This window comes from Andrena cerasifolii, chromosome 7, assembly GCF_050908995.1.
Source record: "Andrena cerasifolii isolate SP2316 chromosome 7, iyAndCera1_principal, whole genome shotgun sequence".
NCBI lineage: Eukaryota > Metazoa > Arthropoda > Insecta > Hymenoptera > Andrenidae > Andrena > Andrena cerasifolii.
Window position 1 is genome coordinate 16018302 of NC_135124.1, and position 13426 is coordinate 16031727.

At 41.7% G+C, this 13426-nt stretch overlaps 2 protein-coding genes across 2 annotated transcripts; both read left to right on the plus strand.

The window, feature by feature from the left end:
• Positions 1-6810: 6810 nt before the first annotated feature.
• Positions 6811-8069, plus strand: Prx5 (Peroxiredoxin 5). The gene is made up of 4 exons (XM_076816188.1): positions 6811-7063; positions 7256-7390; positions 7461-7592; positions 7670-8069. The coding sequence occupies exons 1-4, from the start codon at positions 6962-6964 to the stop codon at positions 7859-7861; spliced, it is 561 nt and encodes a 186-aa protein (XP_076672303.1). The 5' UTR covers positions 6811-6961; the 3' UTR covers positions 7862-8069.
• Positions 8070-8358: 289 nt separating this feature from the next.
• On the plus strand, positions 8359-13331 carry LOC143371797 (structural maintenance of chromosomes protein 1A-like). The gene is made up of 6 exons (XM_076817395.1): positions 8359-8570; positions 8662-11633; positions 11710-11889; positions 11982-12160; positions 12239-12416; positions 12775-13331. Exons 1-6 carry the CDS (start codon positions 8459-8461, stop codon positions 12844-12846), a joined length of 3693 nt encoding a protein of 1230 aa, XP_076673510.1. The 5' UTR covers positions 8359-8458; the 3' UTR covers positions 12847-13331.
• Positions 13332-13426: the final 95 nt, after the last annotated feature.

Here is a 13426-nt window from a genome sequence, read left to right on the forward strand (position 1 = left end):
AAAATCTCACAAAGTATCGAACAAATCATTACGAAATTTTAACTACAGTATCTTTGAACATCAGGAAGGGATATAAGCTATGTTTTATGACGTCAAATATAATTAATCTGCATAAAAAATGGTATGTACATAAAGAAGTCTGGGTTAGGCTACTACTACTACTACATATCTATCTTGGATATTAAATGAAAAATTTTTGAAGAGGTTCTGGATTACCTGTGCAAATTTTTTATAAAGGACTTATTTTTAGGTTAATTTGTAGGCATACAATTTTTCTAAATTGTTAAATAAGAATTTAAAAGCACCTTCACCAGTCAATAATGTCGAATCTTCCCTACTGAGATTTTCTATTGTAATTCATACAGGTAGGTTCTAATGTTAATTTTAATATTTTTCGAGAAGGAACACTAGGTCATACCGATTTTTTAGCAGGCGTGGTCGCTTCCGAGCGGGTTTTGTCTTTTACTTGCATGAATTCAGAGATATCGAAGGTGGTAATTCTTGTTGGCCCAGCCTGCACATGTCAATTACAATTCCTAAGTAGTTCTTCCGGTACATCTCGAGTGCTAAACACCGAATGTTAACAGCCTCAGGCTACGAAGCCAGCGCGCAATGAGTACCCAGATTAAATCCTGGATTCTTTAAGTTTGAAAATAGCTGGCATCGAGTTGCCGTAGTAGCCGGGCATGGGGTAATTATATAACTCCTCTGCTGATCGGGTTTCACAAAACTGCAAAGACTTCCGGCGGCGGATCCCCCTTTATACACATCCGTGTATCGCTAGGCGAGAGGATCGGGCGTAGACGAGCGCACACAGCGGCGTGGCGAAACAGGAGAGACTATCGCAATCCAGCGGCGGGGTAGCGATGATATTATTTAACAAACAAGCCGGATGAAGGGCTTAACAGGAGGATACTGTTACCGTTAATCTTCGCGACGACTTTAGCGCGCCTGCCTCCGAGCCTATTCCGCGGGTAATTAAGAGATTAAACCCTGTTGCCTGACGCCTGTCTCTCAGCCACCCCCCCCCCTCTTCCTCCTCGACCTGGGCCCGTTTATTATATTACGTATCTGTTATCTCGATCACCTTGCTCGTTGCACACTTTACGTAACGAAACGCCGCCTAACCCCGCGGGATTCGTGCCCTCCTTTTCTCTTGCCCTCTATTCAGCGTGCTTCCATTACGAAGGAAACACTAACCAGGCGGCTCGGAGTCGTTCTGTAGTAAAAAGATAGACGCAAGTATGCGGAGGTCCGCGGATCAAGATACTGGGTCCGTGCGGACCCGTCCCATTAAAAATCTTTTCATTTCGGGTGAATCGGAACTCCGGTGCACCATTGTAGAATAAGATTCCTCGGTATCGCAGCTTCGCGAAGAAGGCGTAAGGACAGAGGGTTAATAGAACGGTGGAGGTGGAAGATGGGAAGCAGGTGAAAATAGTAATAATAAAGAGGAAATAACAGCGTTGGAGCGGGACGCGGGTGGAGGGGGTTGGGTACAGGGGAGGGTAACCGCGAAGAGGGGTTGGCGTTTTCATCGGGAAAAGGAAGGTCGGTTCTGGCGTCTCGTTACAGCGGTTGGTTGCTGAAAGCGTGGATGACGCGGAGGTGGCGTGAGGCGGCGGATGAAAACTCCCGGAGGGTGGAAGCCGGTCCCGCCGTGTTTTTCGCCGATTGAATCAATTAAAGAGGAAAAACTCCCCGGGTAAAATATTCGAGACGTGTCCTTTCACGGTCTTGCACAGCGGATACGTGCGTGCCCGTACGTGTCCGTACCAATCGTTGGCGACGCCGCCATGGTGCCCGCCTTCGAAAATTGCTGGACCTCCGGCCGATTGTCCCTTCTACCTCCCGCCGGATCGTAAGAAAAATATTGTAGAATATTGTCCCGAAGTGCCACCGTGCCCTCCGCCTTCGACAGCTGGAAATACGCGCTCACTCGAAACGCCCCCGAATTCTCATCCCTCTCGCACCCTACTTTCATCATACTGCTAATCCTATTATCTCGAGAAATAGTAGTAAGCTGGATAAGTGTATTTTATTGCGGACCAGAAGACAATGGAAGGTGGAGTTGGGAAAATGGCCACGTTGAAAGTCATATACTGTAAAATTCCCAAATAGCGTTTCTTTGTCTGGCATTTCCCACTTGCCTGATCTGCTCAGTGGGGGGCAGAGTATATCGACAGCTCCCGCGCCGAGGCAGCCCCCCCCGTGATATAATATGGAAACATTTATATACAGAGGAGCGAGCTGAAACAATTGTTGAAGCTGCTGGTGGGTTGCGGGTGCGCGCAACCGCCCTCGAGCTGGCTCCCCCTCTCTCTGGAAACGGACCTACCCGTAAATGACGGGAAACTCGCGAATTTTCCGTTTGTTATTTTAATTAGAGCCTTCGGGCGACACTTAACGAGAATCCGGCTGTCTGCGTTTATAGCGCCGTGTAGCTTTCCGGGGAGACGATGGGGGACATGATATTATTGGACTCCGTGTCGCGTAATCCACGCTCTGATCGTGCAACACGGAATTCCCGACTGTATTTCCCTAGTATTTCTGGTTCCTTTGTGTCCCGTTCTCCGCGACAGCCCGTCGCTGTAAAAAAAATGCTTGCCACGTAGTCGCTGCGAGAAACGAACCCTCGCCTTACTTTTGTAATCTCGAGTCCCGGGTGCCTTTATAAAGTCTCGCAAGGGATGCTCGGCGACTGGAGAATTCGAAGTGGTTTTAAATTTTCCGGAGATGTGCCTCGAGTGATGCTAATAATTTCCAGCTCCATCTCGCGGAAACAAACGTCGAAAAGAGCCGCGTTAAAAGAGCAACCCCTGTCGTTTTTTCTAACATTTTTTCCACGACCTGCCGTAAAATCACCGTGGCCCTTCCGTTACTTACGACCTCACTAGCAGCTCTACTTTTTCTCGCCGTTACGGGGCGCGTACCGTTAAAAAAACCACCCACGGAAAGGTAATTTACAGGCGTTCGCATTTTTTCACTGGGTCACTCGAGGGCCAGCAAAAAAACGCGCGAACGCTTCCAGCCTTTAAACCCCATTGCTTCGCGCGAAAACAGACGTGCCGGCGCTGTAAAACGACGGAACACCCCCGTTACTTAAAAACCTTTGACTTCTCCACTCTTTTCCATGTACCGTACTTTTTTTAACCGTTTCTTTTCGCCGCTTTCGCGCGTTGACGATTTTTAAGGGCGAGCGGGCTTTACGACGCGACCTCTGCTGTTTACCGTAAAAATTCCGGCGTGCTTCTTTTGGCGCAAAAAGCTTGGAAAAGGTTAAAAAAGGCAGCTCTTCCTAGCTGTTTTTTTTTTTTTTTTTCTTTAACTGAAGAAGTTTGTTCGGGGACGTCATTTTTTTAGAGGGCAGTTGAAAACACGCTATGCCAAAAATCAAATTTTATATAGTACCATTGGCACGTAGAATATTTTCCAATAAATTTTTTTCGTCAATTTCGGCACTTTGTATTCTACAAGGACACTTTAATTCCCCTGCTTGGGAATGTAGAGTTTTTAGTTTTTAGACGGAGTTTGGGAAACTGTTTAGAACGAATGAAAGTACATTTTAGTATATTTCACCAATGTAGATTGAATGTCAGGGGCCGAGTTCGAGGTTTCGCGTCCCTAGGCTTGAAATATCGTGAAATAATTTAATATCAAAGAGTTGGGACGAAATGAAAGGTTACAGGCAAACACATTTTGCTACTTTTTTCAATTTCTCTCGCCCAAAATTTGCCGCCCTAGGATGCAATAGATTAATCGCTTTGAAGTGGACTAATTACTACCTGATTTATCGTAATTAAAATTTACATTCGCCGAAAATTAAGAAATATGGACTTGGTCAATTTTACCAGCAAGCAGGCGATATCTTTATGTATTTATTAAAGCCTGTTACTCGTTAATAAAATAGTAATAGTAACAACGGAGCGTCATTTTCTTCGTCACTCCTTTTTTTTTTAGTTAGCTAACCGTCGAAGGGTCTAAGGACTTATTAAAGAAGTTGCGTAGGAAGACAAAGGCGCACAGCGGCGCAGATGGAGGCCAATATTGATAAAATAGCGGCGCGGAATATTTTGAAATCGGATATTTTAATTTGTAAATAGAGCATATTATTCCCATTGAAAGGGCGCCATTGTGGCAGCGGCGGTGCTCGCCGGGTTCAGAGGAACCGCTTTTAATGACCCGGATGCGGATGGTTCCACCTAGCAGTGTCGTATTCAATTCGAGCCTCTGCACTCCGAGTAATCTCAAGGTAATTCCCCTCGCGGTCCTTCCACCCCTTCCACCGCCTCCACCCCTCGAGTAGGTACGTGTCGTGTTACGTCGCGTTACCTCGCCTTTTCCTCCCTTTTCTCCCTGTCTTTTCATCCCCTTTCATCGTTTTCACGAAACATCGAACAGCCGAAGAAGAATTATACGAAAGTGTTCCGCTCGACTTTGGACCAGACGTCTGGACGCGGCGTCAAGAAATTCAAAGTCGATTTTCTGGAAAATGAAGCGTGATATCAAAAAAAGTCACTGTTCCTTTTCGACTTATAACAAGTAAATAAGTCGAGAAGAAGGAATAAATTTTTTTCATATTGCGCTTCATTTTCGAGAAAATCGACTTTGAATTTGTTGACGTTGCGCCCAGTCGCGTATAGGGAAATCTACATTAAAGTGTAAAAATTATTAGAAGAAAATGCGTAATTTCTCGAGGGAAATTAACATTCAGTAATGATGACATCAGGTTTCGCATACTTAATACGCACTAATTTCGTCCAAGAATTGATAATTGGGTTACCGAACACCACCGTTGCATAAGTCCGCCACTGACTCCAAAAACGTTAGTAATTTTTGTATATAAAAACTTAAGCGCCCTTCTGTATGGTTCCAGCCTGTATTGTCAGATAAAATTCTAAAGTACATAAAGTATTCATGGGAAATTGGTAATTTAATCGTATTCCGCGATAGTAGGTATCATTCACAGAGAAACAGTTTAAATGTAAAAATGTACAAATTTGTTTATTTCTTTGTTTATTCACGATCCAAGGTCCTACGCCTCTTGGAACGATTACAAGAAATTATGCAACTATTTCGAACAATAACATTGCTTATTTATTGCTCTAAAACGCGTTTTGGAAATATGCTGGGTCATGGACACAAATGCTAGCGGCGCGTAGCGGTGAAGAGGGCGAACTGAAGTGGACGTTAAAACGCGCCGGAATGCCAGTCTTGAGGATGCAGTAACATATTCCTTAGCCTGGCGTTGGCGCATTTAAACGCCCAATATTTTCGCACGTATAATGTCGAATAACTGGTAATAACTAATTAATTAAGAGCAGAATGTTACCAGCTGCACAAGTAAAAATAACAAGTGTCTATTTTCCAAGGGTTGACACTCAAAGTGGAAAATACAGTTTCAAAAAAGCTCGAATTTCAAATTTGGCAAAGGGAGTTTAATTTATTGCGAGAGTCGTGCTGCCAGAATAGAAATTACTCGATTATCTATTCCTTTATTTGCCATTTACAGGCATATACCACTTCGGGGCATCAGTGCCGATCAGATTGCAACAATAGTCAGCGAGAAAACTGCTTATTTATTTCTCGAAATGCGATTTAAACAATTGAAAAAACGGGCGTTAAAACACGCCGGCGCCAATGTAGAGCATACGCGTCGAAATGAGTGCCAGCCTTAAACTGGCGTAGGCGTATTTTAACCCCTACTTTTTCAATTGTTTAAATTTGCATTGCTAGCAATAAATAAAGTTTTCTCGCTGACCATTGTCGCAAACTGATTAGCAAAGATCTCTCGAAGAGGTGTAGAACTTCAGATTGCAACTAAATTAATAAATAAAGGAGGAATTTCTATTCTGGCAACACGGTTCTTGCAATAAATTGAATTCTCGTTGCCAGATTCGAAATGGCGACTTTTCGGAATTGTATTTCTACACTTTGAACACTAATCCTCAAAATAGAGACACTTGTGATTTTTCTCTACAAAATTCGTAAAGATCGCGTTCTTAATTAATCAGTTATTATCACTTATTTGACACCGTGCATCGATGAAAAACGGGCGTCTAAAGACGCCGAGGTCAGTCGATAGCAACTGCCTATGATTTAGTTCCTCCTTTCGCCGCTACGCGCCGCTCATATTTTGAACTGTTGCGCGGCCACCTGGGGAATCTTGTGCCTTGTGGGAATTTCTGCGAGTTTCAATGCCCGTGGAGCCCTGAAGGGCTCTGCTCGCAATACGCGTTAATTTAAATCAACTAATTATCTTGTAACAAATAACTCAACACGACGAATTCCGAGGAGAAGAAATAAGCTTCTTCGTATGTTTCTTTTTTTTTTTATTAATACAATGTTTTCGAGTGTTTAAGAAGGAGGCGAAGACAAATATCAAATCCTGAAACGTTCACTCTTAACTCTTTCCTAATAAATTTAATTTGTTTAGTCCAATCTTCACGCATTAGGAACTTACTTTCACTAAATACCGCTAGGGTGAGGATCGCAACAGAACAACCTTGAAAAATTCCCAAGGACGAAGAAATCAACAATATTATTGTATAAGGTGTATAAATAATTCGCAGGACTGATCGAATAAACAAATAACTCCTTTATTCATCATAACAATTGGATATATAGGTTCCACCGTTAGATAGCATGACACTTTGTATGCGTTCCAATACATCCATTTATTTTAGAAATCTGCCACTGATGTGTCGCTAAATAAAGGAGAATCAATTACTACTCTTTAATTAATATAGAAGCTTCTATTTCAACACAGAACAATATAGAGCATTGCATCGATTCAATGCAGGCGCTAAGGCCACGTCAAGAGCCGGCTTGGTTGCGCAATACCCCGTGTTTGCGAGCCGGTTACTGATACTGTCTTCCGATTTAACGAATTTTCTTTACACTTTCTTCCATTGTAAACGATCGATTATTTGACCTGCTACGTCGACAGCCACATACACAGATGAACCAACTCATAAGTCGCGTACTCGCTGTCAGCGAGCGATCGTCATTTAGTTGCCTCACAAGACTCTTTCACGTATCCTCCCAAAACATGGTTATCGCTGTAAGTCCCTCATAAAAACGTAATTTAAGACTTTTATAATTAATAAAATTGACAAACATGATTTTTAATTGCAATATTACATATTTTCAATGATCGTAGCCGCGAGAATATTGTAAGACGCAAATACGCCGAAGTCGTTCGTCCATGATCTCTCAGACCTCTAAGAATTAATATGTTCTTTGATATGCGTAGGTAGGTGATAAACTACCCGCGGTTGATCTTTTCGAAGATACGCCAGCGAATAAGGTGAATCTTGCGAAAATTGCAGATAAGAAGAAGATAATTGTTTTCGCAGTCCCAGGTGCCTTTACACCAGGATGTTCCAAGGTATCCATTAGTTTCAGATTCATTTCTGTTATGGAAAGAAGGGATGTGTACGAGCGTGATATTGTTTTAGACGCATCTTCCGGGCTTCATCCAGAGTGCAGCTACTTTGAAGTCTCAAGGGGTATCAGAAATCTTTTGCGTTGCTGTGAACGACCCGTTTGTGATGGCGGCTTGGGGTAAAGCTCAAGGAGCGGACGGCAAGGTGATGTTTATTATCGTATTATACATACGTTATACATTGTTATATAGGGGATATTAATGTACATTTTTTCTAAATAGGTGCGCATGCTAGCAGATCCCACAGGCCAATTTGCAGATGCGCTAGAACTCTCCGTGGATCTGCCTGTATTGGGTGGGAAAAGAAGTAAGCGCTATTCGATGGTTCTTGAAGATGGAGTAGTTAAGGAGATAAACGTGGAACCAGATAATACTGGCCTCTCGTGTTCCTTAGTCGAGAATATTAAACTGTGAAGCACCCTTTACTAATTGTCGGTTAGTAGGTTCGCTACTTGAAAGATCATAGACTCACACTTTAACTTATCTTGTTACACGTTTGTTACACGTTTATATATTAAAAATGATACTGTAAAATTCTTGTTTCTTTAATACCTGCTACCTTAAATACTTAATACATTGAGTATGTCGTTTGCTTTATAGTTTAGTAAATAGAGAATAGTTTTAATCTTTCCTTGCAATCCTTATACATCTATGCTTTGAATAAAACAAAGTTAATTTAACTGAGATCATTTCTGTAATTAGTCGCCCTATCTACAGCTAGCCTACCTAGTCTGATAATAAAATATTACGAGCATTTATTTCTTCATTAAAATGCAATATATTTATTCATGAAGATTATTCGTTTACACGTAACGAAATAATTGATAAAATAGTGTAAATGTTTATAAACATGGTATCTATAAGTGTTCCGTTGGATAGCATTATGCGGCCAACTTCAGAGTAGGAGCTAAGACCAATTGTTGATATATAATGCTTGTTTGTGTTGGAAACTTTATGGCGCCAATTATGCTACTACGCTGTTGCTCGTGAATTTTTTTTATCATTTTGAAAATGCCGGCGTTTCTGAAGCACATCGAGGTGGAGAACTTTAAATCGTACAAGGGAAAGCTTATTATCGGACCTCTGAAATCATTTACCGCTGTCGTTGGACCAAATGGATCTGGTAGGTTATGTTTTATAACCTATGCTAGCAATAACAGTTTCTGGAGCAGTCTAATATTTTGCAAGGTATTACACGCGTTACTTTCATACAGGAAAATCTAATTTCATGGACGCGATCAGTTTCGTTATGGGGGAGAAGACGAGTAGCCTGCGCGTGAAAAGGTTCAGCGAGCTCATCCATGGAGCATCAATAGGGATGCCAGTCGCCCGAAGCGCATCTGTCACTGCTGTCTTCGAGCTGGAGGATGGGTCGGAGAAAAGTTTCATGCGCTCCGTGCAGGGCTCCTCTTCCGAGCATAGGATAAACAATAATGTCGTTATGAGTCAAGTGTACCTTAACGAGTTAGAGCACCTTGGGATTAACGTGAAGGCAAAAAATTTCTTGGTATTCCAAGGGGCTGTCGAATCTATAGCCATGAAAAATCCAAAGGAGCGCACCGCGCTGTTCGAGGAGATTAGTAATTCCGGGGCGCTGAAGGCGGAGTACGAGAGGCTAAGGACGGAAATGTTAAAGGCGGAGGAAGAGACTCAATTTTCCTATCAGAAGAAGAAGGGCATCGCCGCGGAAAGGAAAGAAGCGAAATTGGAGAAAGAGGAGGCTGAGAAGTATCAGCGATTGAAGGAAGAGTATGTGGAGAAGCAGGTCGAGCTGCAGCTGTTTCGTTTGTTTCATAATGAGAAGTGTACAGAGAATTTGGAGCTTCAGCAGAAGAAGAAGCAACACGAGATAGAGAAGATCGAGAAGAAGAAAGAGAAAGCGGAGGAGTTGTTGAAAGAGAAGAAGAAGGAAGCGGGGAAATTAGGAAGAGATCTGGCTAAAATAGAACAAGACATTAGGGAGGTGGAAGTTGAAATAACGAAGAAGAGACCTACGTTCATTAAAGCGAAGGAGCGCGTGGCACACATGCAGAAGAAAGTGGAATCCGCGAGGAAATCTTTGGCCCAAGCGCGCATCGCGGACGAAGCGCATAAAAAAGACATACACGAACTCCAAGAGGAGCTGCGTCAAGTAGAAGAAGCTAAAGCAGCTTACGAAGCGAGCATTGCGGGGCAGTCACAGCTACAGGGGCGAGATGTGCAGCTCGAAGATGAGCAAGTTAGAGAGTATAATCGCTTGAAGGAGGAAGCGGGCAAGCAATCCGCGAGGTACCTGCAACTTCTTGATTCTATTAATCGTGAGCAGAAATCAGATCAGGACAGGCTTGACAATGAAGGGAGGAAGAAAACGGAAATAGAGAATAAGCACAAACAGAAAGGTCACATGCGAGACGAGGCTCTGAAAAGAGTAGAGAAATTAGAAGAGCACATAAAAACTTCTGAAGCTGCATTGGAAGATCAAAAGAAATTGCGGGCTGACTTGCAGTCCGATGTCGGTAGCTCAAAGGATAAAATACAGAATATTCAACGGGAGTTGGAAAGTATTTCTGAGCAGCTAGGCGATGCGAAAGTTGATAAGCACGAGGTCTCGAGGACCAAGAAGAAAACTGAAATCGTGGAAAATTTCAAACGCCTTTTCCCTGGAGTGTACGATCGTATGTATAACATGTGCGAACCCATTCACAAGAGATATAACGTTGCGATCACAAAGGTCCTTGGTAAATATATGGAAGCTATTGTCGTTGATACCGAAAAAACAGCTAGACAGTGTATTCAGTATCTTAAAGAGCAATATCTTGAGCCGGAAACATTTCTTCCTCTCGATTACATTCAAGCGAAACCTCTGAAAGAGAGACTGAGGAACATACAGGAGCCGAAAAATGTAAAGCTGTTGTACGACGTGTTACATTTCTCTCCCAAGGATATCGACAGGGCAGTGTTGTTCGCTACGAACAATGCTCTTGTCTGCGAGACTCCCGAAGATGCGAATAAAGTAGCTTACGAGATGGATAAAAAGGCGAGGTACGACTGCGTCGCATTAGATGGGACATTTTACCAGAAAGCTGGGATCATATCCGGTGGTAGTTTAGACCTTGCGAAGAAAGCGAAGAGGTGGGACGAAAAGCAGATGTCTCAGCTTAAAGCGCAGAAGGAGAAGTTAACGGAAGAGCTGCGCGAGTCTTTGAAGAAGTCGCGTAAGGAATCTGAGTTAAATACAGTCGAATCTCAGATACGTGGACTGGAGACCCGTTTGAAATACAATAAAAGTGATCTCACTGCCACTCAGAAACAGATTTCTGAACTTGAGGCGGAGCTGGATGGCCTTCAGAATGATCTGAACATGTTCGGCCCAGCAATAGCGGCGATTGAGAAAACCATGGCTGAAAGGGATCAGGAGATACAAAACATCAAGGAGAAGATGAATAATGTCGAGGATGACGTATTCGCTAGCTTCTGCGAGCAGATAGGTGTGTCGAATATCCGTCAGTACGAGGAGAGAGAATTACGATCGCAGCAGGAAAGGGCGAAGAAGAGAATGGAGTTCGAAAACCAGTGCAATCGCATTTACAATCAATTAGACTTTGAGAAGCAACGCGATACGGAGAGCAACGTTTTACGTTGGGAACGTGCTGTTCAAGATGCAGAAGATAAGCTCGAGTCTGCACGGCAGACCGAATCTAATCAAAAGGCAGAGATAGATCACGACGAGACTCAGATGGAGCAATTGAAGTCCGCGAGGAACGCGAAGAAAATGGAAGTCGATCAGAAAGAGGACGAGATAGGCAAAGCTAGACGCGAGGTCGGAGCAATTGCAAAAGATATACAAGCTGCTCAAAAGCAACTGAATGGTATCGAAAACAAGATTGAGCAAAAGAAGGCTGATCGCCATGCTATCCTAATGCAGTGCAAGATGGAAGATATCGCGATTCCAATGCTCCATGGAAATATGGAAGATATAGCCAGCGAGTCTGGTGCAACTAACGCTTCAGAAACCAACAATGACTCGTCTATAAGCACCCAGCAACAGTACGAACGAGAGAAACGGATTACCATAGATTATGCATTACTCCCAGAACATTTGAAAGACGTAGACGAAGAGGATATTAAAAAGACTAGTGACAAACTCACAAAGTCGATTAATGATTTACAAAGTACCATTCAACGCATCCAAGCTCCTAATATGAAGGTAAGAAATGATTTAGAAAGGTATTACTAATAATGAGACGCATTATTTTAACGCCTCCATCGTATTTTTCTTTTAGGCAATTCAGAAATTGTATCTTGCCAAAGAGAAGTTACAAGAGACCAACGAAGAATTTGAACAGTCTCGTAAGAAAGCAAAGAAGGCGAAGACGCAATTTGAGAAGATAAAGAAAGAGAGACACGACCGATTCATGGCCTGTTTCGAGCACGTGGCTAATGAGATCGACCCAATTTATAAAGTACTTATAAATCATTATAATAATTACTTGGTGTTAATAAACCCAATAAAAGAATTTAAAGAAAATACAAATAAAAATCTGTGCCATTTTAGAGCTTAGCAAAAAATCAATCTGCCCAAGCGTTTCTTGGTCCAGAGAATCCAGAAGAACCTTACCTGGATGGTATTAATTACAATTGTGTAGCGCCAGGAAAACGATTCCAGCCAATGTCCAATCTATCCGGTGGAGAAAAGACTGTTGCAGCATTAGCTTTATTGTTCGCAATTCATAGGTAACTACGTATATGTACACAGCCATGGATTTATGTTTTTGTACACTTTCCATTCTAATTAGTATTTCATTTTTGCAGCTTTCAACCTGCGCCATTCTTCGTCCTGGATGAGATTGACGCTGCCTTAGACAATACTAATATAGGAAAAGTTGCAAGTTACATACGCGATAAAACGAGCTCCTTGCAAACTATTGTTATATCTTTAAAGGAAGAATTTTATTCGCATGCTGACGCGTTGATTGGCATTTGCCCCGATGTAAGTCTCTCTTTTTAACACTCTAAATACTAGGGGTGGTTTCGGAACTCTTGAAACTTCAAGGTGCTTTTTTTGCTTTAAGAACTGAAGTCGACAAACTTTTTGCATAAATCTCTATTGGCCATAGTTAAAGAAAATACAAATAAAAATATAACAATATAGAAATTCTTCATTCGTTGGTTTTATATTTTTGCTTATCTGGCTTCCGAGAGTTCCGCATCACGAAGAAAGTGCAAAGTTTCGAATTCCCGAAACTTGGGACTTTCTTGGGTTTCGAAGTTTAGACGCTTCGAGAAACCCATGCCTACTAAATATGATTATACCTACCAACGTTACTTTATTTCTGTTTAAATTGCAGGTTGGCGAATGCTTGGAAAGTAAAGTATTAACTCTTGATTTAACTGCATATCCTACGCACATTAACTCGTAGAACATGGTTCAATTCAATATTTATACATTTCGATTATGTTCGTTTTGTACTGCAATTCTAATTTACATTATATTGACAGTTGGTAATATTGGAATAAACCATGTCTCGGTTTATAAAACAATTTTTCGGAGGGTTTTATGTCAGAATGTTAATCTCCAATGATGAAAATCTTTTATAAAAGTATTCAATCTATTATTTGGTACTCGAACCATTTGAATATGGCTTTCATGTTGTTAATAAACATTCAGTGTACTCCTATTATTTTTATCATTGTTTAAAGATTAACTTACAATGGAAAATTGCCTTTCATATTGTAAAAGAAGTTGTAGTTGTGTAATAAATTATTAATATAAACGCATAGAGTTACGTGTTAGATCAAAATATTCTGTCAATTTTCAAGTGAAATATTGAGACATAATTTTTACACCGATGTATGTATACAAATGCACCTTTGTAGAGTAAAGAATTTCACTATGATGGTTTAATGTGGAATAATTTTTAAATTCGCTTCCTCGACCGCGCAAGAGCAACGCAGGTAAGTACGAAAATGAAGTTTATGCGAAGTTAACTTCACCTTAAA

Bases quoted from the DNA above. Each gene is read 5' to 3' on its own strand.
- LOC143371797 (XM_076817395.1), top strand. From the start codon at position 8,459: ATGCCGGCGTTTCTGAAGCACATCGAGGTGGAGAACTTTAAATCGTAC. The intron at 11,890-11,981 runs GTACTTATAAAT...GTGCCATTTTAG, and splicing joins AGATCGACCCAATTTATAAA to AGCTTAGCAAAAAATCAATC. The intron at 12,417-12,774 runs GTAAGTCTCTCT...TTTAAATTGCAG, and splicing joins TGATTGGCATTTGCCCCGAT to GTTGGCGAATGCTTGGAAAG.
- Prx5 (XM_076816188.1), top strand. From the start codon at position 6,962: ATGAACCAACTCATAAGTCGCGTACTCGCTGTCAGCGAGCGATCGTCA. The intron at 7,064-7,255 runs GTAAGTCCCTCA...TGATATGCGTAG, and splicing joins CCCAAAACATGGTTATCGCT to GTAGGTGATAAACTACCCGC. The intron at 7,391-7,460 runs GTATCCATTAGT...ATATTGTTTTAG, and splicing joins TTACACCAGGATGTTCCAAG to ACGCATCTTCCGGGCTTCAT.